Source organism: Sorex araneus, chromosome X (genome assembly GCF_027595985.1).
Source record: "Sorex araneus isolate mSorAra2 chromosome X, mSorAra2.pri, whole genome shotgun sequence".
Classification (NCBI taxonomy): domain Eukaryota; kingdom Metazoa; phylum Chordata; class Mammalia; order Eulipotyphla; family Soricidae; genus Sorex; species Sorex araneus.
In genome coordinates this window covers 243,923,591-243,949,230 of record NC_073313.1, presented here as the reverse complement: position 1 = coordinate 243,949,230, position 25,640 = coordinate 243,923,591, and the positions used below count along the sequence as shown (strand labels likewise).

The window sequence follows — 25,640 nt, the reverse complement described above, 5'->3', positions numbered from 1 at the left end:
TGAATGCATCTGTTTTTGCCATAACAATTAGTATTTCAAATATGACTCCAGAGTTTCACTTGTTGGTAGCAACAGTACAGATGATGTGAATTTTAAGGTTATTATATTGAGATTCAGTTTCAGTTTATAACTTTATAGGAGTATATGCAGGATGAAAATATATATGAACAGCGCATGTGTATAATAAGTTACTATAGGCATATTAAGATACTATATTTGTTAAAACTTAACTACATACTGCCATAGTACACCCAAATTTCTCCTTCACAGAGACTCTCTTGATTTAATAAACATTTCTATTTATTCATGTTTTGATCTAAAAAATGCCTTTTTGAACATTCAATCACATCCACAATCCTGACCCCTTCCAAGAATCAGAGATATGATAATAAATATAAGTAAACCTTCAAAATAGATTCAATGAAAGGGAGAAGATTCATTAATGAAGTACAAAGTTAAGATATAATTCACAAATCATTGCTGTGATGCACATAATATGTTTTTGACAAATGCTTTTTAAATTAACAATCTAATGCAATCAGATCAATGATGATTTTTCCATGTGATGAACATGTTATTATGACCAAAAAGCTAAAAAATCACAAAGAACCTAGGGCTGAGACCTGGAGGGGAGATAGTTAATAGACTAAGTGCTGGTAATTTATTGTCTGGACACCTGTGAGAAGAAATTAGGAAAGGGTGACACTGGTGATATTGTCATAGTTCAAAACCACTAAAAACCTTCATGTCGGGAAATACCCTGTGAATATTGTTGTGCAGGGAAAGACTAAATTCAAGGAGAAATAACAAAATAATTTGATATTCTTTTCAAGAAGTCTTGCTGGGGCCTAGCTCAGTGTTCGAGTGCCTTCTCTTGAGACCATAGTATCTATCTTTGACACTACTCTGCATGGCTATGTGCAATTCCTTAGCACTTTTTTGTGACCTTTCCTACCACAGCAATTCAGCACGGACAAGGGAGAGCAAGCACCTCAAACAAGTATATCCTCTTGCACTGCCACAATGATTGCAATGGCAACAACAAAAGGCAAGGGAAGGAAAAGTGATGTTATTTTGCAAGTCTTAGTTCTTTGCTGGTATCATGTTTTACTTATAACACTTTCTTTTACCCTCCAAATATTCTAGTTAGAATGTAAATTATATGGTTTTTTTTTGTCAGGCCTAAAATAGCATTATTAAATATATACAGAGTGATTGGGTGTTTGAGCAGTAGGATTGTTTTTTAGGGTTAGGGTTAGGGTTATGGGAAATTATTTGTCCTTGTTAACCTTGAAAACTTTGCTATGAAGATCTCTGTGAAACAGAGAAGTAAAAGATGACACTAAAATATTTGACTTGTACAAATAGATAAGTAGTTGATGCAACCCATCACACAATGAAGGATACAATGATTAGATTTCTCAGGGAAGGAGATATTTCTTAAGATTAAAAGAATATGACATTTAAAGTGACACAGAATATTATAGTGGAGATGGCAGGCTAGCAGTCAATAATATGAGTGGGTTGGAATTCAATAGTTCATTGTTAACTGAATCAGGGACATCATATTCTACAACACAAACTTGAGAAAATTTTCCCAAATTAATCGAACTAGACAGAGTGATAACATAGCAGGTAGGGCGTTTGCCTTGCATGTAGCCAACCCGGGTTTGATTCCTCTGTCCCTCTCGGAGAGCCTGGCAAGCAATCAAGAGTATCCCACCTGCACAGCAGAGCCTGGCAAGCTACCTTTGGCATATTCGATATGCCAAAAACAGTAACCAGTCTCACAATCAAGACGTTACTGGTGCCTGCTTGAGCAAATCGATGAACAATGGGAAGTCAGTGCTACAGTGCTAATCAAACTAAATATTAGTTACTATTATTAGAACCAAATATTTGAGGGAAAGAGTATAGATAAAGATGATTCAGAGTATGAGTTTCTAAGAACAACTCAACTTTAATGAGAGAACAATCCCATCAATTCCTTGAAGAATAAGGGTAGAAACCAGTGGATGGAGTTGATTAGAGAAAAGTGAACATTTGGGGACTGAAATTGAGAAGTCAGTCATGATGAGGAAACTGATCAGACTTCATCTGCTTCAGAGTTCCACCTGGCTTGACTCTTCAATCTGGAAGATGTAATCTGAGGAGACCAAACACTTTTTAAAAATATATGTTTTTCTAAATATTTGCATTGATTTTTGTATATTAGTAGTTTACACATGACCTTGATCAAGGTCATAGCTATCTGTATTGCCTAAGTAGAAAGTAGATCCAATTTATATGGGTGATCTCCAAAATTAATGGTGATCTCCAAAATTAATGCCAGATTTAAATTAGATTCTCTTGTTTGACACATACTTTATTTTTGCCTCCATATTTTTATTAAACAGCTTGCTATTTGAGAATTTTATGGGAAATTATTTGTCCTTGTTAACCTAGTGTGACATTGGCAGCAAATGGTGTGAATGGAACCTCAAAATAATCTATCATTTTATTTTAGGAAATTCCAAAATGGTTCATGAATAGATGCTAGAATTCTCTGTATGTACTTTGTATTCTTTGACTCCTTTTGAAGCAAAATTTGGGCCTTCTAGGATATGCTAAAATCTGTTTAGACTATGGGCAACAAGTAGCTCTTGGGGAGAGCTTTTCTCTCTCTCTCTCTCTCTCTCTCTCTCTCTCTCTCTCTCTCTCTTGGGATGCTGCCTTCAATCTAATATTCATTTTGGCTCAGATCAGTTGTAAATACCAGCCTCTTTCTGTAAAATGTAACTGGTGTTTGCTCTGGGCTGCTGGGACAACTGTGTGTTGTTTGCTTTGTCAGTAGCTGTACCCAAGTATCCACAGTACATTATTCAGACCAACCCACATGAACCAGCTGTCCTAATTCCAGGTGGACTGTTAGAAATCTTTTTACTTAGTGCAACATCTGTGCCACCTGGTAGCTTAAAGAGCAGTTGATGGATGAATGAAGCATTGTTACAAAAACACTTTTTTATCTGGTAAATAGTCTACATGAACCAGCATAACTGAAGAGATTCCCAACCACGGCCACAACCAAAATGACACAGAATAGGAAGCCTCATTGATATTATGTTAAAATTGTTTCTTTGCTGCCAACTTCTTTCATTTAAACCACTGAATATAATATCTGTATCAAAACTAGAGTTTAAAATTTGCAATTCTATTTCCTATGTTTGTTTCCCAGCACACAAGCTATGCTCTTTTTAGATTTTATATCCTCACACATTCTAAGTTTTACTTTGAATACATTGCTACTTAGAATAACAATACTTTCTAAGCTTTTTTCATTGCTAAAGAGGAGGCCAACTATAGGGTATTTTATTGCCTCATTATTTGCAAGTAAATAGGATAATTTTAGTCACTAAAGAAATTACATCGAAAACTTGAACATGAGCATTTATTACTCTAGAATCATTTGCAAAAAACCTACATATGTTTTTAAAAAATAATAGATAGAAAAAAAGCTTGATCATTCATAAGCCATACTCTATAAAGAAAATGTTCTATTAAATGAGATATGTAAACATTTGGTAATGTCTTGGGTCAAACTACTAATTTCCTAGGTCTGGAGCAATAGTACATAGGGTCGAGATCTTGCTTTGCATAGTCAACATTGGTCAAATCCCCAACACCGCATACGCTCCCCCAGACCCTGGAAGGAGTGATCCCTGAGCACAGGCCAATAGTAAGCCCTGACCAGTATGAGCTGTGGCCCCCAAACAAGTAAGTAAACTACTGATTTTCTTCATGTGTGTATTAATACACATATATAACCAAACACATATACAAAGCATAAAATGTTGATCTAAGTTCTCATTAATAGTATAAAAAGATATATATATTATTCAAATGAACACTTGGTATTACAAATGTTTAAAGTAATGTTAATGTTAATGCTGTTAAAATATAGTTTTCACATTCTCAGTTCAACCTACTACACAGGTTACTTCATTTTTCAAACAATTTCTATGGCTCTTATCCACTATTTAATCTTTAATTATAGACATAGATAATATAGATGACATGTATATAGATATGAATATATATATAAACACAATGAAAGCACAAATATATTGATAGGATACATAAGTATATGAGAGGAATTTAATAACTGAATCTTTTAACTAGATATTTAAACTAAATTCTCTATGAAGGCAAAATCATTTTATAAATAATTGCTTTTATGAATATTAAAAAAAACCTTCTGTGCATATACCTTATAGCACTGCACTGTAGCACTGTCATCCCATTGTTTATCGATTTGCTCGAGCAGGCACCAGTAACATCTCCATTGTGAGACTTGTTATTGTTTTTGGCATATCGAATGCACCACAAGTAGCTTGCCAATATTAGATACTTCATAGTGTCTAATATTCTTAGGATATGATTTTGTACAATAAATTTATAAAGTATTTGGTAGAAAAATAAATGTTTTTCTAAACAATATTCTATTAAATTTACTTTTAAATTATATATAAAATAGTAATAATGATAATATTATCGGTCAGAATATTTTAAAGTGTACATAAATTTTAACTAAAAATAATTACCATCATGGTTAAAACCTATGCCCTTAGCTACAGTAAGGAAAATTATTTTTGTCTGAAAAAATAAAACTACACTTTCAAAACTCTACACCTGAATTTTTATGAAGTATTAAATGCTAATTTGGAACTGTGAGGTATAATATAATGTACATTCAGTGTAAACTCAGGAAATACTTCTGCAAGTATTATTGCCAACTAATTGGGTGACTTAAAAATTCATATGGTATTTTTAAGAATCATGGTCTCAAACTGTAAAATTAAAACTTAAATTAGAAAATATATTTAAAAATTAAACTTCACTAACAAAACATCCAAACACGTCTTGCCTCTCAGAACATGCAGTGATATTTTGCACATAGGCTAAGTGTTCCATTTAAAATAAATGAAAAATAAAGAAAAATGATTAATGCATTTTTAAATTAAATACTTTATTGTAACATCATGAATTTCAAAGTTATTCTTAATAGAGTTTTATTAGCTTTCGATATTCCAACACAAATCCTGCCACTAGAATGACCTATCACCTACCAATATCTTCATTTTCCAACCACCCTTCAAGTCTTAGCAGGTACACAATACTTTTTTTTTTTAATATTGCTTATTTCAACTAAATGGGTAAGGGAATTGTCAAAAAATACTTCTGTAACAGAAATCACTGTCACTGTCACTGTCATCATCCTTTTCATCCCTTTGTTCATCAATTTGCTTGAGCTGGCACCAGTAACGTCTCCATTTGTCCTAGTCCTGAGATTTTAGCAGCCTCTCTTTACTTGTCCTTCCCATTGGTGCTGCATTGGAGGCTCTTTCAGGGTCAGGAGAATGAGACCCATCATAATTACTGTTTTTGGCATATCAAATATACCTTGGGGAGTTTGCCAGGCTCTGCTGAGTGGGCAGGTTACTTTCTGGCCTCTCTGAGAGGGAGAACTAGACAATATGAGGCCTTCTGGGAGCTTTGTTTATAGTTTCTGGATGGGGAAGGAAATTCAACCCACTCCACTCCGAGGAGCCCCGATGAAGATAGCCAGGCACAGGGGCAGGAGACTCCGTAACAGAAAATTATTGAAAATTGTTATATCTCACCACATGGTTGTTAAGTCCTTTTCTGAAGATTTGCTCAGATATTTTTTGCTAGTTGAGCTTTCTTTGTTTTTGTTGAGGTTTTTTTGGCTTCTATTTTACTTTCTCATCTAATCTGGTGTGTTCCTACTGAAATTTCGAGATGCCATGTGGCCACATATACAGCTACATGATCCAGGAACTTCAGAATCTGAAGTTGACACGGTGGTGGCTCTGGGAGGTGGGCATGACTATTGAAGCTTCTGAAAGTAGAGAGGGAGGCTTTCTAAAATATTTATGTGAGAAAAAGTTTATAAGACATCTTTGCATTACTGATGATCATATTTTATAGTAACAATCACTAGTTTGCGATTAAAGAAAAATGTTAATGTTCATTTAGTATATCTGATATAATAAATGTAATGAATTTAATAATCTTATATTCCTCATTTCCTTCTTTAAGAGTTAAATTAACCAAATGCCCAAGATATTTAGGAATTTGTAAAAGGTCAAAGAGCATAGAGGAAAGAGTTCCAAAATACAACTATAGAGCTTGAATACTTCGTGTAATTATTTTCTTTCTGTTCCTGAAAATTTTGTCTTCAAAAGTTTCATGACCTCAATAAATTGTTCATGTGCTAAAAAGTCTTCATAAACTAATAATCATGGTATTGTAATTAGTAAATAAAAATATGTGCAGTGAGAGCAGAGAGAGAAAGAGAGAAAGACAATTTTGGTATTCAGTGGTAATTTAGGCTATTCAAGAAGCTGCACCCATAGTACAGAGTTAATTATTTCTCTTTGACTTTTAATGAAACAAATTAAACTGAATTAATATTCTCATGGGTAAGAATTAGGAGCTAAAGAGACATGCCCAGGCCTTCTGTTTTTGAAAATATCATTAGAAAGTCTTTCAAAAATCTAGAAATTATCATCTCTAGATTTATTATGTGTTAACTAGCAGCTAATTAGAAATTAGGAAAAGGTTCAAATATTACAACATGAATGTGAAAGGAAACCTAAACATACAAAACTTTCAGGAAACCAGCAAACAAATAAACATCTAGAAATTACATCTTAATGAAAAAATACAAATTCTATGTGATTTTGTATGTAATCTCAGAAAGGGTGATAAAATTCTTATTGGTTATCATGAATGAAGCCACTAAGAGATGATGGCATAAATGTCAATCATGTTTCATTATGTCTTTTTTTTGATAATGGTAACAATGTTCTTTGACTTATACTATATACAGACTCTTCAAGAAGAAAGGTATAATAAAATGAGGTTCTCAAATTAATTTTATTGACACTTTGAGCCAAAAATGTTTTTAGGAAAAATGTTCCCTTTTTTTTCTATTGATATTTTGAAAGGATATAAGAATTTCTCTCATAAAACATATACTTTTCCTTAGTGAAGGCAGAAGAGGAACTTCATGACTAAGTCCCATACTATGAACATTAATACATCTATAAGCTAGAATACTGCCATAAAAAGTTCTTGTAATTTCTGGTTACTTAAAATAATTTCTTTTAATTATTTAAAAGAATAATTAAATGACTTTGATATTGTCATGATGGGTAAATGTGTGTGTTCCTGCATGAAAAAATAGATGCACACATGCATGATCCATAGAAAGACACATATCTCAGATAAATATACATAATTATTTATATCAACTTAAATGACTTTAGAGAGCTGGTAGAATGACTATTCTGTACTACAAAAAAATATCAGTATATTATAACCAATGCCAATGAGTTTCAAATACTTTCAGATTAGGTTTTTATGGACAGAAAAAACATGGGAAATTATTTGGAAGAGTTTAAGCACTGTGAGGTGTCAAAGATAAGAGGAATTAGAATGCTAAAATGAAAACCCACAAGTAGCTGAATGAAATGTTAAGAGATTAGACTGAAAACATTGAAGCAACTCAGATTTTTCTGATCTTCGGTTTTTTATATCTCTAAAATCAGTGTCATGATTTTGTTTGTTTTGGCTTGTTTGTTTGTTTGTTTGTTTGTTTGTTTGATCACACCAGGTGTGCTCAGGGAAGACTCCTGGCTCAATGCTTGAGAATTACAACTGAGGGGGCTCAGGGGGCCATAAAGGATGCCGGGGATTGAACCCAGGTAGACTGGGTGCAAAGCAATCTCCCTACTTGTTGTACTATTACTCCAGCCCCAATACCGTAACTTTTAATTATAACATATATCCTGATATGTTTTACAATAAATAAAGCCAAAATTAATCTAGAATTTATAGCAGATATTATTGTTTTTTTTCTACTCCTTTATTTCCTTAATAGAGGGATAAGTTCTACTATGAATTTGAAGATTGATTTTAAAAAGTTACTCATGTTTTTTAAAGGTACCAGGTTTACATATTTTGGATTTTTATAAGAATCCTGCTTATATTTACTGACAATTTTCAAAGCTTCTGCATTCAATTTTTTCAGAATATATTAAAATAAACCATGAGAAATATTTAATTTCCAGTTTTAGTGAAAAATGAACAATGTGAGAACTCAAATCAGTATTATTTTTTCACTGAAATATGTAGTTATTGTCACTGTCACTGTCACCCCGTTGTTCATCAATTTGCTCGAGCTGGCATCAGTAACGTCCCCATTGTGAGACTTGTTACTATTTTTGGCATATCGAATACACGGGGTAGCTTGCCAGGCTCTGCCCTGTGGGCAAGATACTCTCTGTAGCTTGCCGGGCTCTCTGAGAGGGGCGGAGTAATCGAACCCAGGTTGGCCAGCGTGTAAGGCTAATGCCCTATCCGCTGTGCTCTACTTAGGAAGGAAGATCTCCTGTATAAGCAAACCCGCTAATCATTTAAAATGTAGTTAATACTTCATTCATTTGTAAATATTTATTATATAAAGTATAGCACCATTTAATATTTTATTCTTCATGCTTTATTATTTATTTTGTTTCTACATCACTGTATCACTGTCCTCCTGTTGCTCATCAATTTGCTTGAGCAGGCACCAGTAACATCTCCATTGTGAGACTTGTTGTTACTATTTTTGGCTTATAGAATACACCATAGGTAGCTTGCCAGGCTCTCCAAGAGGGGCAGAGAAATCAAACCTGGGCCAGCCTCATGCAAGCCAAAATGTCCCACTCGCTCTAGCCCAAAGCAAAATTTAGAGTCCCACATAATTACACCAACTAAATGATGAATGTAATTAACACGAACACGTTTGATTTAAAGTGCATTTGTCTGTGACTGTGTGTATGTGTGTGAGACTGACAGCTACTTAGATTCAATAGCTTCACTTAGTTTTTTTTTATTTTGGAGGATGTGTACACATTTTTGTGTGTGTATTTTTGTTTTTCTGGTTGCCTGGTAAAAAAAGGTATTATAAATTCAGATATCTAAAATCGCTATGTTTAAAGTATCAGTGACATAACTTCCACCTTCCATGTGGAAGACCCTTGTTTAATTCCTCTGACATCACAATAAAATTAAAATATTAAGAAAAAGTATGTTGAATTCAGTTCTGAGAAATATGTAGTGTTGATGTCACATGTATTTTTATCTAATATAGGAACATATTTTATTTGTATATTACATAACCTGAAAAAATGCCTAGAAGAATGTTAAAAATGTATGGCAGAGCTAGAGAGATAGTACAGCAGGTAATGAGCTATTTTTCCTTGCATCAAACTCTGATTTTATCCCCAGGCACTACATATGGTCACACTAGTACAACCAGGAGTGATCTCTGAGTATAGTGTTAGGAACACACCCTGAGCATTGTTATTCTATGGAGTTGTTTAGGCAATAAATGTGTGCTCATGGATTATCAACATCTTATAGGCACATATTATTCTAGTTAAAGGGATTTAGTGACTTTTAGAAACTTTAATTTATAATTAATATTGAGTAACAGTTATCAAAATATCAAAGAAAAATTGTCTTTTTAAGCACATAACTAATTTAGATAGAAAGTAGGCATTAAGCATGTATTTTTCTCCTAAGGGGGAAAAATACTTAATGTTCAACATAAAGTAGATTTACATATATATGTATATATATACATATTCATTTGTCTATGTGCATACATTCATACATACTCAAATACATCACAACACATTCGCCATCTGATTAGCAATTTGAAACTGCTTAGGAACAATATCAAATAGTACAAATATAAGAAATACTGTAAATTCCAGGACATGATTTATGTGAAAGTGAATTTAACACCCTCTTTGATATATAAGGTGGCACCTGCCTTTTCTATAACCTCTGGCATTTGAGTCCAAGTTAATCATACAGTGTCCCGGTGATATGGTCACAAAATTAAACTTGACTTTCTCCATCACCTTTAGAAATCCCCCCACTAGGAACAAACTCCGTATCACCTGCCTGTTTGTAACCCATCTCTTTCCATCTCTATCCTGCTGACAGTAAATCCACTCACTGGCTAATTGAACAGATGCACCCAGTGCTGCTTCCTGAAGATCCACAAAGCTGGGCTTTGATGGACAGCAGAAATGGCACAATGAAAAAACAAAAGCCTTTTAGCTGAGAGCACTGCTTTGTTCCGCTTAGAACTTTAAGGTCACACCAGCTCATTCTTACTGTGGGGAGCTTAATTTTTTACTCCACCAGTTTACTTGCAGCTGTCATTCTTTCCAATATTAAAAGTTCAGCTCTTCGAGGATGGAGAATTTTGGTGGGGGGTGGGGGTGGAGATGGAATAAGAAGAGCTCGTTACAAACTAAAAACAGCAAAAAACAAGGAAAATCTGGCTTGGCTTTCAAGTACAAAAAGTTATTTTCAAAGCCTATAAATTATGACACAGTGATTAACATGTAATTTAAATATATTTAAACAACAATTATATCACATTTCCAGCCCAGCTAATTGGCCTCACAGATGTTCCCTTGTAGCTGCATTGCCCTTCCTGGGGAAATGAATGAGGTGCTTTTTATCATGGAAAGAGAAAAAAGAAGAAAAAAGCACAGAATAAATGGGAAAGGAAACATAAAAGCAGCCAGAAGCCCTGAAAACAATGAGTTTTTAAAGGGGTTTTTGCTCATCATTTCCCCCCCCCATTTTAATGGAAAAATCTAGGAAGCACATGTAACAAACATTCCTGTTACTGAGATGGTATCTGGCAGTATGTGGAGAGAGAGTTGGCAGGTTGTTGATTGAAAGACTTGTCTCAGCAGGGATAGTGGGTGCATTCTAATGCAGCGTGGCCTCATATAATGTCTCAAAACAGAGTACAAAAGTGCTATTTATTTTTAATATAACATTCCTTTACAGTAGAAGATGGTCTGGCCCAGATAATTAATGTAGCTAATAAAGTATTCCTGATGAAAATGGCTTGTGAGTTACTTCTTTGATTACTAATCTCTGAAGTTCTAGAAAATGCAAAATGTGCACCAGTCAACTATTTCTGCAGCTGTGATTCTGTGATTCTAATCTACGATTACCTAGTGTAGCAATTCTTGCAAAGAAAGAGGTTAAATACCAGTAATCTCTAATACTTTGGAATACCTTGCTTTCTAATGTATTATTACATAATGAAAATCAATTCACACTAGCCTTATCTTGGCTCTTGTTTTTTATTCTAGTGATGTCAGGAAATATTTATTGTGCAGTATAAAATACAAAAGTTGGCTATGTCTTATATAGTAAATGTGTGATATCTGTAGTATTTACCAGAGTCCCTATGCTGTCATTAAAGAATTTAATAAATATTTGTAAAATACTTGCTGAATAGTCAAGTGTAATGATAGGATAGAGCAAAGATTTATGTAAGGATAAAATTCCACCAAGCAGTTGTCATATTTCTTCTACCCTACCCCTAATTTGCATTTGACCAAACAGAAAATTTCTTTTTTAAATTATGAACAAGGGTATTTGGTTTCAAACCTAAAATAATGGAAAATATACCACATAACGTGATGTGGAGAACAGACACATTTCAAATTTCCTCTTTAATAAATAGTTTTGGCATTTTGATGTGTAGTTAATTCTTAGATGCCTTCTATATTTATGTAATAGTGTAGTTATTAAAATCATATGCATTATCTTGCTTTATCTTCACTGGAATAAGGCCAAGGGTGAAAATGAGGGTCTGAGCAATTTCCTGACTACAGTGCTAGCTAATAAATGAAACTGAAGATCCATGTAATTTACAAAACATAAACAACTTTTCTCTTGAACAATATGTATTTCTATGGATTGATTTTACAAGAATGAGATCTATAACTTTCCTCATGTCTTCAATGTATTGTTAGTTATGTTATTAGACAACAAATATTCTATACTGCCATGTAAGTAATTCAGTTTGGGAGGGATTTAAAGTATAATCTCACTGTAGGAGTTCAAAATTCCTCCTTAGTGTACCTAATAGACTGAATTATAGGGATTTGTATAATCCAGTTGCTATAAAATTAAATGGTGAACTCTTCATCAAATCATATTCTTCTTCAACGGTTTTATTAAACTTTAGAGTGTAGAAACATTGATCTGGAATAATGTTTAGTTAATTCCATAGATATTTCAAGATATTACTGATTTTGAATTTTATTTTCTTCATCTGTTTACATAAAGCCAGAGTGTGGAGAAAATATACTTTATAAAATCAACTGACTTTGTCTACATTATTCATTATTTCCAGTGCCTAGAAAAGTATGAACATTTTTGCTATACATAAATAGTATGTTTTCAGCAAATGTGTTTAATGACCACATGACATATAACATATATTTCTCCTTATAGTAGGTATCTATATATATAATCATTTACTGAAAAACAGCTGGCATTCATATATCCCTTTTTATCTTAAGAAATATTTATTGTCTTTTATATTTTTCTACTTTTATTCATCCAAAAGTGTGGAATACTAATCTCTAAGAATAAATATATGTATATATATATTATAATAGAATGCTAATATATTTGGCCTTTTGCTAAAATAAGAAAACAAATAACTTCATAACAAAATTATTCCAGCAAATTCAAATTGACGTTTGTCTTCTACTGAAGTTTCATCATATCAGTGAAAGTTAGTTTTGTTGTCATTCCCAGGGAAAATATTCTTCACTTATAACTAGATACTGATATGTCTGCCTTTATTTTGTAGTTAATTAATAGAAAAGTCATTGTCATCTAAACTTTAAATCCATTTTATAATTTTATCTTCATATAATTTCTTTCACTGGAGATTGACATAAAATATCCTCAAAACATATAAATAAACTCACTTCCAGTAAAATGCATAAAGCTTAATTTTTATCAAACATCACTGTTGGGCATGTTTTTCCTTTTGGTTCATACAGCTCATGTGACTTTTCTTTCCTTTTTTTCATTCATGTTACCTCTTATTATATCCATCATTCCATTTTTCTTTCCTATTAGAGTGAAATTGGACACAGCCCTCCTCCTGCCTACACCCCCATGTCAGGAGTAAGTATTTCATGATCAACCTTCATCTTTTAGGATTTTTTGATCTTTGCTTATCATGTTTCCTCTCTTGTCTCCCCATAATTTCCTCATTTTGCCTTTGCCAACAGTGAACTAAGAATTTGCTGTAAATTATATAGCTACCATTGTGGATGGGCTTTTCTCGCAGTAGATAATCCAAAGTTGAAATATAATGTATCAAAAGTAGCTTTCAATTTTTTCCTGAAGAATTTACCTAGGCTCATAAATTATGACCCTGCACAAGGAGGTTATTGTTATTTTTGCTTCCGTGAGAATAGGTTTTATGGTTAAAAAGCAAGACTTCTCAGTGACCTGTGGAGCATAGCTATTTACAAAGCATTTGTTATGAAAATTCAATTTGGAATTTGTATCAGAATAGGCAAATGTAGGAAAAGAACATAAAATAGATTTTTATTATATTGTATATCAGGTGGTTAGTAAAATAAATAGATTTTTCAAATTGTTTTACATAACTAATCTTTTAAGGAAAATTGCATTTTTAAATATTTCTAGCCTTTCAACTTGATTCATTAACCATTATAGGAAAAAATTGAAAAACAGGCTGACTTTTCTCTGAACACTAGTTTCCATATCATTTTGTTTCTTGGTCCTATTTTATACTACTCTTCCTCAAAATGACTTCTGTCCAAATGTGTCTCTCCTTTGACAGAACCAGTTTGTATACCGAGATGGGGGCTTTGCCGCAGACCAAGGGGTACCTTTGCCCTACCGAGCCACCACCAGCACCATTCCGGAAGCTCCAGTTGTTCAGGGTGCTTCGGCTGAAATTTTTGATGACTCCTGCTGTAACGGAACCCTCCGCAAGTCGGTAACACCCCATGTCCAAGAGGACAGCAGCACCCAGAGGTACAGTGCTGACCCCACAGTGTTTGCTCCGGAAAGGAATCCACGGGGAGAGCTGGATGAAGAAGGTTACATGACTCCGATGCGAGACAAACCCAAACAAGGTACAAATAGAATGCTCAGAAATGATAGACATTCGATAGCCACAAGGTATACAAGCAAATCACAGAAGGAAAATTACCAAACCACTGTTGTGTAACAACTGACACCCCCAACACTCCTAGGTTTCTATTTTTGGTAAGATGCTTTCTGAATCCACATGATCAAATCAACTAGAAACCTTATAAGAAATTGGAATCTCAGTTTTCATCTAAATGGGAATCTGCACTGTTATAACATCACTGAGATGACTTATTCATCAACAAGCCTGAAAAACTCAAATTAAATAGATTTTTAATTGGAATACTTAAATGAGGTACCTATCGCATGATTTTATAGCTGTTACTTTATTGAATTTACTGTGAGAAACAAAGATTTATATTATTGACAAAAGTGTCCAAAGATTTTTGATAGCACCAAGGAAAGATATGGTTGGTTCTTTAAACTGCTGCCATTTTAATAACTTAACTTATTACAGAAATTTAGAATATATTATATGATATATATAAAATTTAAAGTCAAATCCTGAATATACATAAGTGTATGCATTATATATTGAAATATTCTGTTTTTGGCTTTATAAAGCACGGCAATAACTTTCCACTATAGTAGAATTGTTAAACATTCAAACAAAAGAGCATTTTTATTTTGAAACAGCCTCTTTCTACATTAATATAATCATAATAGGATGATTATTATTAAAAACTAGTCATCACTAGTCTTCAGTGTCATCTCTAAACTGTATATTAAGATTCTATGTTATAGATAATACATTCTTTACTATATCTTCTTTTACAAAATAAAAATTAAGTATCACTAAACATATACTGCAAATACCCTATTAAATATATGATTGATATTATTTTATATTATAATAATATAATAATATAAAATGTTACAAATAACATTTTATAAATAAATATTTTATATAAATAATATAAATGTAATAATAATATAAAATGTTTAATGTGTGCCCAAAGTAACACAAATATAGACTTGACAACTCTCCTCCCTTGAAAAATATCTACTGGACCAGTTATTTCTATGTAAATAATTGCGTGAATCTCCAGGTTTCCCTTTTAACTCAGGCTTAGTGGTCACATTGAGAAGTGTCGATGTAGAACTCACAAGAAAAGAAAATAAAGTCAGTCTGCACACATTCACTGCAGAATATATCCAGATATTTAATATCTGAAGACTAACAGTTATATGTTAGTTTTTAATTCTCCTATACTGCTGATTAAAACATTTTGTTGGAGTTGGGGAGAGAACTTTAAAGGGTTGCATACTTTGCATGCAGTAGGCTTTGTTAAATCCTTGGCACTGCATGTTTCCACAAACAGTACTGGGGCGTGAACTTTGTGTCCAATCAGGTATAACCAATAAGAGAAAAGTTTTGAAATTTGGTATGGAAAGAAAATATTGAATTTATATTTACCTTAAAAGATTTTCATACATTTTTTTCTTAGGATGACTGGAACTTTAAAATTCAAATTAAGACTCTTTTATGATGTGACAGTTTACCCTACTTCAGCATGGACAATAATATAAACAATATGAGAGAATATCATTTATCACTTGGAATTGAATGTCTGAATTTTATTCCAAATGCTTATAATTTATATAACATTTAATTTTAGTTTTATGTCTATAAAAGTGAAAAACAATGACTGTACTTTTCACAAGATTATTATAAGGATAAAGTTATAGTAAATGAAAATCTATATATAAGGTGATGAAATAGTCATTACTTTAAAACATATTTACTGGAATATGGTGATAAATACTTAACTCATCCATCAGTCTGTAGGAAAATAATTCTGAGTTGACGTTAGGGTAAGTAGAGAAAATGGAGTGTTTGTTTCGAATGGCATCATCTCAGAGAACCACTATGTTATTTCCATGCCCCAACACCAAAATATGACTAAGGCATAATGACATTCACATATATGTATTATAAAAGAATAATATTTTTACCACATAGTTATATTTATATATTTCTATATTTAGTGTATGATATGACAAAAATAAGATTAAATTTGAGCAGAGCAGCATAATTAGCAGCTTTTTAAAAATTAAGCCATTGCTATGCAATATCAATTTATTAAATAAGCTATCCACTTTATGATTGGATTAACACTATAAAATGACAATTTCATATAATTCCAACTTTAGATTCCTGTTTTGTGAAAAGTATTTCTCGTTGGACATGAAATGTACAATTATAGCCTGCTTTTAATTATATATGCTGCCAAGCAAGTAATACAAAGGCATGTTATATGCCTATCTATGGGTTTCATTCATTTATTTTTTTCTTTAGACTGCTCCTTTTCCATGTGACATGTTAAAGCTTTCTCGCAGACATGTACCAAAAACAATAAACAAACAAAACAAACCTTGTTTTCTATACAGACAGTTGTAGTTTTTTTATAGATTATAAAAAATTATAATACGACAATCTGAATATAGATTTAAGCTTTGCCCATTTTAATTTTTTTACTGTTCTTCTAAAAGGTCTGATTTTTTTTCTGCATTTAAAAGCAATTTACCCTTACTAGGTTATCCTATCTGCAACAAAAATGACTGACTTTTAGAAAATAGAAACCTGTCTAGAAAATAGAAAACTGTGTCTCCACATAAATAGGGACAAATGCAATTTGAAGGGAAGAAGCATCATCTACAGGAACTTTTGCTCCTGGCCTTACCGGTACCTGGTTTTGACACTTTCTTGGCCCACAGAACTCCTTTACATATGTATGTGAGCAACAGGACGGGAAATACTCTGTGAAGGCTCATGAAAAGCAAATGCGTGTGCCTTCAGCATTCCAGTCAGAGCAGATGACCCCCCTCCCCGGAATCTTCCTTGAGTAACTGTTCTGCAACGCAGGTGCTAAAACTATTATGTTTTTGTATCTCTCCCAGAATACCTGAACCCTGTGGAGGAAAACCCTTTCGTTTCTCGGAGAAAGAACGGAGACCTTCAGGCGCTGGATAACCCTGAATATCACAACGCTTCCAGTGGCCCCTCCAAGGCGGAGGATGAGTATGTGAATGAGCCCCTGTACCTCAACACCTTCGCCAACACCCTGGGCAACGCCGAGTACCTGAAGAACAACGTACTGACGGTGCCCGAGAAGGTCAAGAAAGCGTTTGACAACCCCGATTACTGGAACCACAGCCTGCCGCCGCGGAGCACCCTCCAGCACCCAGACTACCTGCAGGAGTATAGCACAAAATATTTTTATAAGCAGAACGGACGCATCCGCCCCCTCGTGGCCGAGAATCCCGAATACCTCTCTGAGTTCTCCCTGAAGCCCGGCACTGTGCTGCCTCCTCCCCCCTACAGACACCGAAACACTGTGGTGTGAGCTGGGCAGAGGTGTGTGAAGGTGGAGAGACAGGCCCGCTCTGGAAGGGTCCCTGCCAGCCGCCTCTCTTTCTCTTGCCGTCTTCCTTCTTTGCCGAAGGCCAGTCGTGGTGAGGCTTTCCAGTGGGAAGCAGGACACTGCAGTGAGGGTTGCGTGCTTAGCTAACCTGATGCCTAGAAGGATGCACTGAAAGAGAAAGACAGGGGAAACCACCCTTGTTTCTTCATTTCTCTGCATGGGTTGGTCAGGAGACTGCAACAGCTAGAGATGGCCAGCAAATGCAAGGCAGTGCTGCCTGCTGTCAAATCAGTTCTCCACATTTCTGTCTTTCATTGATTTTTTTTTACCCCCCCATTTTTTTTTTTTAACACGGATGCTTGGAAGACACGTGTTCTTCTGTTCCTTTCTGTAGGAACTAATGTACATACTTGAGCATCTCTGGAAATCCTACTAATTTTCATTAAAACAGAAGCATATGTATGTAAATATTTCATGCTAGTTATTGAGATTAAACATCAAATTTTCAAATAGTTTTTATCTGGACAAGCTAAAACTGGTCGACTCAGCTTTCATAATGTTTGACTCTCCATCTAATGAAACTAGTTATGTTTGGAAGGATATTTTGTTGGTTGGTTCTTCCCTATTATCTTTGCTTTGGTATGCCCATATATATATTTTTTCTCCCTTTTTTGGTTTTCATTCCCAATGGCAAATATTTTTACTTCAGAGTTTCTTCTTGTGTAGCTATAAATTGATCGGTTTAAAGAGAACTATTTTATAGGATGAATGATGACCACAATTTTAAATATGGTCCTTTGAAGGGGAGGCCAAGACATAACTCATATGTAACAACACATCTAACTTTCATGTTTTACATGATATAGTATGTACATTTCTTTCATTATTTTACATTCTTTGACACATTCTTCCTTAGAAATGACAGACAGTACTTGATAGGCAGTTAGTAAAGTTAAGAGTAGATGAGAAGCTAGCAGTTTTGTGTGGTGTATGAAACTACTGAGACTCTCAGAGGTGTCCAATGGGAAATCTCTTGAACTGGAAGAAACACACTGGATTGGGTATGTCTACCTGACAAATGCTCAGAAATGTAATTTGCACTTAAGCGATAATTTTATTACTTCACTTTCTGAACTCCATTTTTTTGGATATTGAATGAAGCAATATGGAAGCAACCAGCAAAATAATTTAAGTACATTTGAAAAACAACAGAGCTAAGCTGTCAAGAAAATACTATGGATATGCCAAAACAAGCAAATTAGGACTTTGGAACAAAATACAGGGGGTGTTATAAAAGGCCAGCACAGTATCTACATGTGATATCACTTTTGCTGCACAAGGAAAGTTGTCTAGTTTGTATACTCCATAATGGTGAAATGTAAGAATGCATTGGCTAAAAACTCATGGAATTCCCAGCATGAAACTTAGTCACATCTAGTGGAAGGCAACTCTGCACATAAATTGATATATTGAATAAAATTCCAAACTCGTAACTTATAGGTAGGTCATTGGGTCCGATGTAGTAAAAACACATAATTTTTTCAGGTAATTATGTCAATATTCATCATACTAATCTTTTGATAATTCATATATATTTTCAAATACAGCATTTAGTTTTAGAATGGTATTTATTACATATCATTGGGGGGAAAATATCATCATTTGAGTTCAAATAAGTTATGGGAACAAGTGGCAAGAATAAATCTCCAGAAAGAGGCCCCAAGTTAGTAATTATGAAAATTGAATAGATGTATCTTTTCTATGAAATTAATTCCCCATTTATTAATAGTTTTATAATATTTTCTACTCTTTAAGTTTGGTGTCATTTCCAAGTAGATCAATAATTGGTAAAAAGAAGTATAGAAAGAAAATTAAGAGAAATCTATTTTGGAAACACACATTCATTATTCATCTATACCATTATTTTTTCAACTGACAAATACTTAGAGTCTACTAAAAACAGTTACACAGGTAACACCCAGTTAAATGCAATCTGATCTCAATCTTAAAATTTGTGTTGCTTGGATGTATTGGGATGACATTTAAATCTCTTCATGAATTCAAGGCGTCAGATAGCATGCTCTAGACGCGAGTACTATAAAATCAGCTGTTTTTAAAAAGATACCAAGTGAACTAATTTCGAACATGAATTAAATACCCACACTTTGTTGAAAGTGACAGAGACGAAGTTTTAATGTCTTTATCCAGACACAAACTGATCTAAAAGGATATTGCATTGCTGACAAAGTAGCACATCTGGTTTCTAACTTCCGACTCTTAAATCAAGAGCAAATACCAGTAGGTTTGGGCTAAGAAACATGGAGAGACAGGGATTGGACCATTCATAAATCCTGAAAAGTGTGGAAACTAAAATAGTGAGGTAGATCAAGGGAGAGATTTGTAAAGTTCCTTCTAGTGAAGTTCAACCATGAACTTCTCAGGGTTTACAATAGTTCTTAGAATAACAGTTCTGAAATCTTCCACAATTCAGATGAATCTCCAGGGAAAACTGACATCTTATTGGAAATTATGGAAATTTGGGCATTAATCTCAGTTTCTATAAAAATTGGTTCTAGATAATAATAGACAGCACCCTTACTAAAACTTCTGATTAAAATCTTCATGTGAGTTTTTCCATAGATGTAAAACAGTATGGCTTATTTTGATTAAGGGAAGAAAATTATTTTTTACATGAAAGCAATAAAAATATATTTAATGAATTTAGTCTCTTTCATTCTAAGAGCATAAGTCCCTTAAACATAAATAATATCCAATTGATAACAGAAGATAGATCCAAGTATAATTCAAAGCTTCATAAGACTCTATTTTTCCTTTGAATGAGTTCTGCAATACATAATTTATTTCAGTTGTTTTAGGATTTCTCTTTTAAGTTATTTTTGTTTCTCTACTACAAAAACATATTGCAGAATGTATGTAAGGAAGAAAAGGTTTGCTTCTTCCAAAAATATTGTATTCCACACAGTAGAGTGAAAAAAAATATTAAAGCCAATTAAGCCTATTAAATACTTTGCAATATTGGATTCTAGAGGCTGGTGGTATGAATGCAAATATCCCAAATCAACTAAATTAACTTGTGGAAACTTAATATTAAAGTTACACAAATTGTTTTAAATCAGCAAATTCTGTGGCTTAGACAAACCTTGGGGGAATCATGAAAAATATGTCTCTCTCTTTTTTTTTTAAGAAATACTTATTAAACAGGTAGAAAAAAATTCTCCTTTAAACCAGTTGCGGCCCAGAACTTCAAAGCTGTCTGCATCACAGAACAGTGCTTAGAGAGTTGAGCAATGGTTAGGTTTCTAAATATTAGTAATACAGTTTAGGTTTAAAGTTATTTCAAAAAGTAAAATTTTTAAATTTTTTAAATGCTAATGCAACACTAAATTTTTTTATTAAAATATACAAAACTGAAAATAAGAAATTCTTAGTTGACCAGGAAAAAGTACTAACTATGTGTAACTTGAGGGAAGAGATAGTATGGTACATGTTATAATGTGTTTTAAGGTATGAATAACTTCAAAAGGCAAGGCAAGGCATAATGTATGCATATGTCCAATGAGGAAGACAAACTAGTAATAAGACTGTGAGGTTTTGCTGCTAGATGAAGTTGAAGATGTGATTCAATGTGCTTCTTGAAGTGTCAAAAGTGAAAAGACAAATAAATCACTTAAGCCTGACAGGGAAGGATGTAAATAGAAGTTTTTTCTAGAGCTATTTAACCCTTATTTCAAAACTTGAATTATTCATTCATTTATAATTGTTGATTATTTAACTAGTATAAGTAGTTCATAAGGTCATAGAAAAGGTGATCATGAAAACATGTATATACCTGGGCAGAGCTATGATAATGCTGTAAGTTGTAGATTTAGTTAGGTTATTAAATGATTTAATATTATTAAAGAAGTCAAAATAGAAAATCAACCACAAAAATGTAACATAATAAAATAAAATCCAGGATATGAAATATAGGATGGATTATGAGTAGTGAAAAATAAGTTTGCCTTTTAAAGTTGTTATTTGTTAGGTTTAGCTGAAAGTAGGCGTATTAAGAGCTGGTTAAACTTGTGAAAACTTGCTTTAAAAGCATTACAATGAATTTTTTCTCATTCTCTTATTGCTTTACTATTTCGAAGTGTATGATACATAAGAAGTAATATTTTAAATTGATTTTTCAAGCACCACCTTGTAGGGCTTAACAGGCAAGTACATTATACTTGACTTTAAGGAAGAGGATTTTAGAATGAAGTGAAGGAAATAAAAATATCCCATTACTTTATGCAGGGACAAACTAGGAGTAGTGACATTTAGTAAACCAATAAATTGCCTTTAATTTGTGACATATGTTTTCTTTTATCATAATAACCTCATGTATAAAAAACCTAGTTATCAATATTCTGTAAAATGCTAAATCAAACATTTCAAACTGCTCTTTATTCATGATTTGAGTTCTAGTTCTAGATTGGTCATTTAACACCAAATGAGAACAAATGAGAAATCCAGATGTCTAGGCTTCTAGTTGTTACCTCCCAGAAAAACTAACTTCTACTCCTTGTGCTATGGGCAGAGAATTTGGCTGTGCTTTCTCTCTCTCTCTCTCTCTCTATATATATATATATATGTGTATATATATATACATATATATATATTATACCTTGCAGGACAGTTTCATATCCATGGAGTCATATAAAACAGACTCATTTTCCAAATTGCCTAAGAATGAAAACGATACTCAGATCTAGAGTGAGTATAATTTTAAATTAATGTCAGTGGATTCCTTGATACTGCAACAGAGCTAGCTTTGTTCTTCTACATTAAGTGAATACAATTTTTCTAGTCCTAGAGATGCATTTGCTGAAGTAGGTTTCTCCACTGCAAGTGTGATCATGAAACTTGCAGACACCAGGTTGGGTTAAGAACATGTGCATCTAGGTGGACAAGTGACTTTTAGCACCATTGGCTGCTTAAGTTCTTTTAGTAAAAGGAATAGTTTCTATAAAACAGTCAAAACACATTCTGTTCAAGTTCCAGAAATTTTAGAGCAGATCAACATATAGGATGTGTCACAGTTGTGGACCCTAGTCTCACTCCTCCTGAGCCAGTTGGTATTTTCAGCAGAAGCAAATGCCTCTCCAGTCATGAGTGGAAAAACTCCAAACCCTCCTTTAGTGAGGGTATTCACATATTTTTTTTACTAGAAAACACTCCATGATTAGCAAGTTGTCTTGTTAGATAGAAATCAAAGGACAAATAATTTTTCTTAGACCTTAGAGGAAAATGTCACCCTTACTTCTCTTCCCATTAACTCAACTGCCTCCATTCCCTTCACTTTTATGCCATCCAGGTTCAAAGTAACCTTTCTGATGCTGTATCTCTTAAGCCATATTGGATCTCTGAGGTCCCACACCCAGCTCTGTCAAATAATGACTTAGCTTCTGCCCTCCAATGCCTGACTTTTACATAAGAGTCTGCAATCTGGACATTGATTCCCATTTTTTTCCCAAGTAAATTCCTGCACAGAGTAAACTTCACAATACTAAAAAGAGTTTTGCCATGGATGTCAAATCTTTTAATATATCCATCTCTGTAATATTTGATATAATTCAATCCTGTGATGAATTTTGAAACTCAATTGTACTCACATTGCATTCATAGTCTTAGATTTAGTCTTTCAAACACAAAAATCCTAAGTAACTGACAAGGTAGTTTGGTCTGAAAAGTTATTTTATTTATCTTATTTTATTTCTGAATACCAATATTTTACTGTTGGTATATTTTTTTCACAAGTGAACTCTTATCAGCAAGGTAAAGGCTATTATAGCTTTGAGAACCACTTGTAATTATTATAATAACATTGACCGGTCTAATATATAGGAAGTGCAGTTTCACTGTAATAAAAATTTATCTTGTCAAATAAGTTGCAATGATTTTTATACTTTTCTCTCTTTAAAGACATTTTTCTTTCAGTGTAATAGTGAGTTCTGTCCATACAACAAGAAATACTACTTATATTTGAACAAGTATGCAAATATTAGAAAACACAGCTTCATACCTACCTATAGGCAATAGTTGAACTTATCCAAGCCACTTTGCCTTTACTGCTATTTTCATCCATTATGTGTAGATGTATTTCCCCAGGCCAATGGCCTTTTGAAAGATAGCAAATGACATCTCTGATATTCTATATCCCAGTTTCAAATATGATTTCCAGATTTTTTAGTTAATGGGGGAGGGAATTTGTTCCATTTCCCTAGTGTGAGTCATTTTCCTGTATATTTCTGGATCTCTCAGGGGCTGGGAGGGAGGGAGTGAGGGAAGTACACCTTAGCACTCCAAGAACCCTTTGGGGATTACTCCAGTAATCAACTATGAAAGTTATTTTCTAAATGTAGATATATAAGCTGTTCTTTTAAAGTAAGGTACTTTGAAATATGTAGCATAAATTGGTACTGCTGTTAAATGGGTCGATTATTAAACTGAGCAGCTGTGAGAGGGCAGCTAACTTTGAATGCACAACCTCGCTGCTGTGTCTGTAGCTCATGATATGACCACCAGGGGCGCCATTTTTGCATGCCAAACTGCATTTCACACAGTATGACTTCTTTCGTCTCTTCTCGATCACCATAGTAGCAAATCAAATGAAATCGAGGTCAGTCTGCTTAATAATTCATAGCACAAATAAGTCACCTGAAATCTCTCCAAGCTCATCTCATGCCCGCATCAAAGTAGTTGACTAAGATCAGTGCAGGCGATAAAGGGAGACACTATATTGAAAAGGCAGAGGCTTAAGGTATTATATACATTATATTTGTATTCGTTTCTTTATGTTTTTAATTTGTAAACAGAAAACAAACCCTTTTCTCTTATGAAGTATTTTCAAAGGATAGGGTGCAAGAATACCTAGCTGGCAAGCCATCAATGTTTCATTTAAATCCCTGTGTTCAAAGTTAGCTGCCTTTTTGAAATAAACAAAAAATACTACTGTATGTTTGAAAATGTGAATAGTATTTTTATAGCTTGTTAAAGACATGGCTAGTTGCATTTGTAAATAAGGGTAATGTTGCTTTGATTATCTTTTGTGGACACCTTTATTTGGAACATAATTGTCTTTAGGGTTGATTTGTATATAAGTAATTGGCTCGTGATTGTTTCCTTTTTTGGTTGAAGTTATTTTGACATTACTTGTGATTCTGTGTTCAGCACTATTGTGATGTGTCAACCTCTGCACTCGCTTACACAATAGGATATGCCAATTGTGTGTGGTGTATTTTGATTTTTTCTATTTTATCTATGAAGGATTATGCACTTAACACATACTAACTTTTTTAATGTTAGGTATATTTTTAGTATAATTTCCCTTATTCTTTCTTCTTCTCCAACCCTACGTCCCATTCTCCATCCCTTCTCCCAACTTCTGTCGTTATTTGAGAATGAGGGATAAACAGTATTTTAAATTTCTGTAATTAGGCTTTTCAGTTACTTCTCAAGGATCCTCTCTTGGCTCTTGGGAAAGAATTGTACCTGTACAAGGCAATTATAGAATGCGACCTGCTTTGCCTCATTCCGTACTGATCATCCCAGCTGAACAATTTGAAAACTGTTCTGCCTTTTTGTTACATGAATCTGTCAGAAATATATTTTTAATTTAATATAAATGAAATTCAATAAAATATGAAACAAATGCTCTCTTCGGTGTCAGAAATTTGTTATAAGAAAAGTCAATTGGAGGAGGAGGAAGACTTGTTTAGATTTAATATCCAAAGATGTAAAAAAGAATTTGTTTTTTCTGCATGTATGAATCTCAAAACTATTCTTCAGAACATTTTAGTTCTGAGTGCCAAAGCAGTGGTATAGCAAGGAGCGGATTTGCCTTGCATACGGCCTACCTGGGTTTAATCCCTGGCACCTTCTATGGCCCCCAAAATCATGCAAGGAATAACCCCTGAGGGGAGAACCAGGAATTAGTCCTGAGCACTGCTGATGTGCTGCCTCTCCTCTTCCCATCAAAAAAAGAGCGCTTTACTTCTGGAGAATGTAACATATTCCATATGATTTTAGCATAAAGTGCATCTGATTATCATATGTTCAAATCTATTTGCATGTGTAGATTTTGCTTAACTTACTGTGGTTAATTTCTTTTTTTGAAAATTAACATATAGACCATATCTTCTAGGTTAC

At 33.5% G+C, this 25,640-nt stretch overlaps 1 protein-coding gene across 5 annotated transcripts in view; it reads left to right on the top strand.

The window, feature by feature from the left end:
- The window catches only part of ERBB4 (erb-b2 receptor tyrosine kinase 4), a 1,184,587-nt gene extending 1,159,439 nt beyond the window's left edge, over positions 1-25,148 (top strand). For 3 of the 5 annotated variants that reach the window (XM_004601330.2, XM_055119903.1, XM_004601329.2), the window contains 3 exons: positions 13,030-13,077; positions 13,766-14,063; positions 16,981-25,148. In XM_004601330.2, coding sequence (XP_004601387.2) covers positions 13,030-13,077; positions 13,766-14,063; positions 16,981-17,426 — 792 coding nt within the window. In that variant the 3' untranslated portion in view covers positions 17,427-25,148. The remainder of the gene's footprint in view (positions 1-13,029; positions 13,078-13,765; positions 14,064-16,980) is intronic. The other 2 variants (XM_004601331.3, XM_004601332.2) reach the window with 1 other exon arrangement.
- The last annotated feature ends 492 nt before the right edge of the window (positions 25,149-25,640 follow it).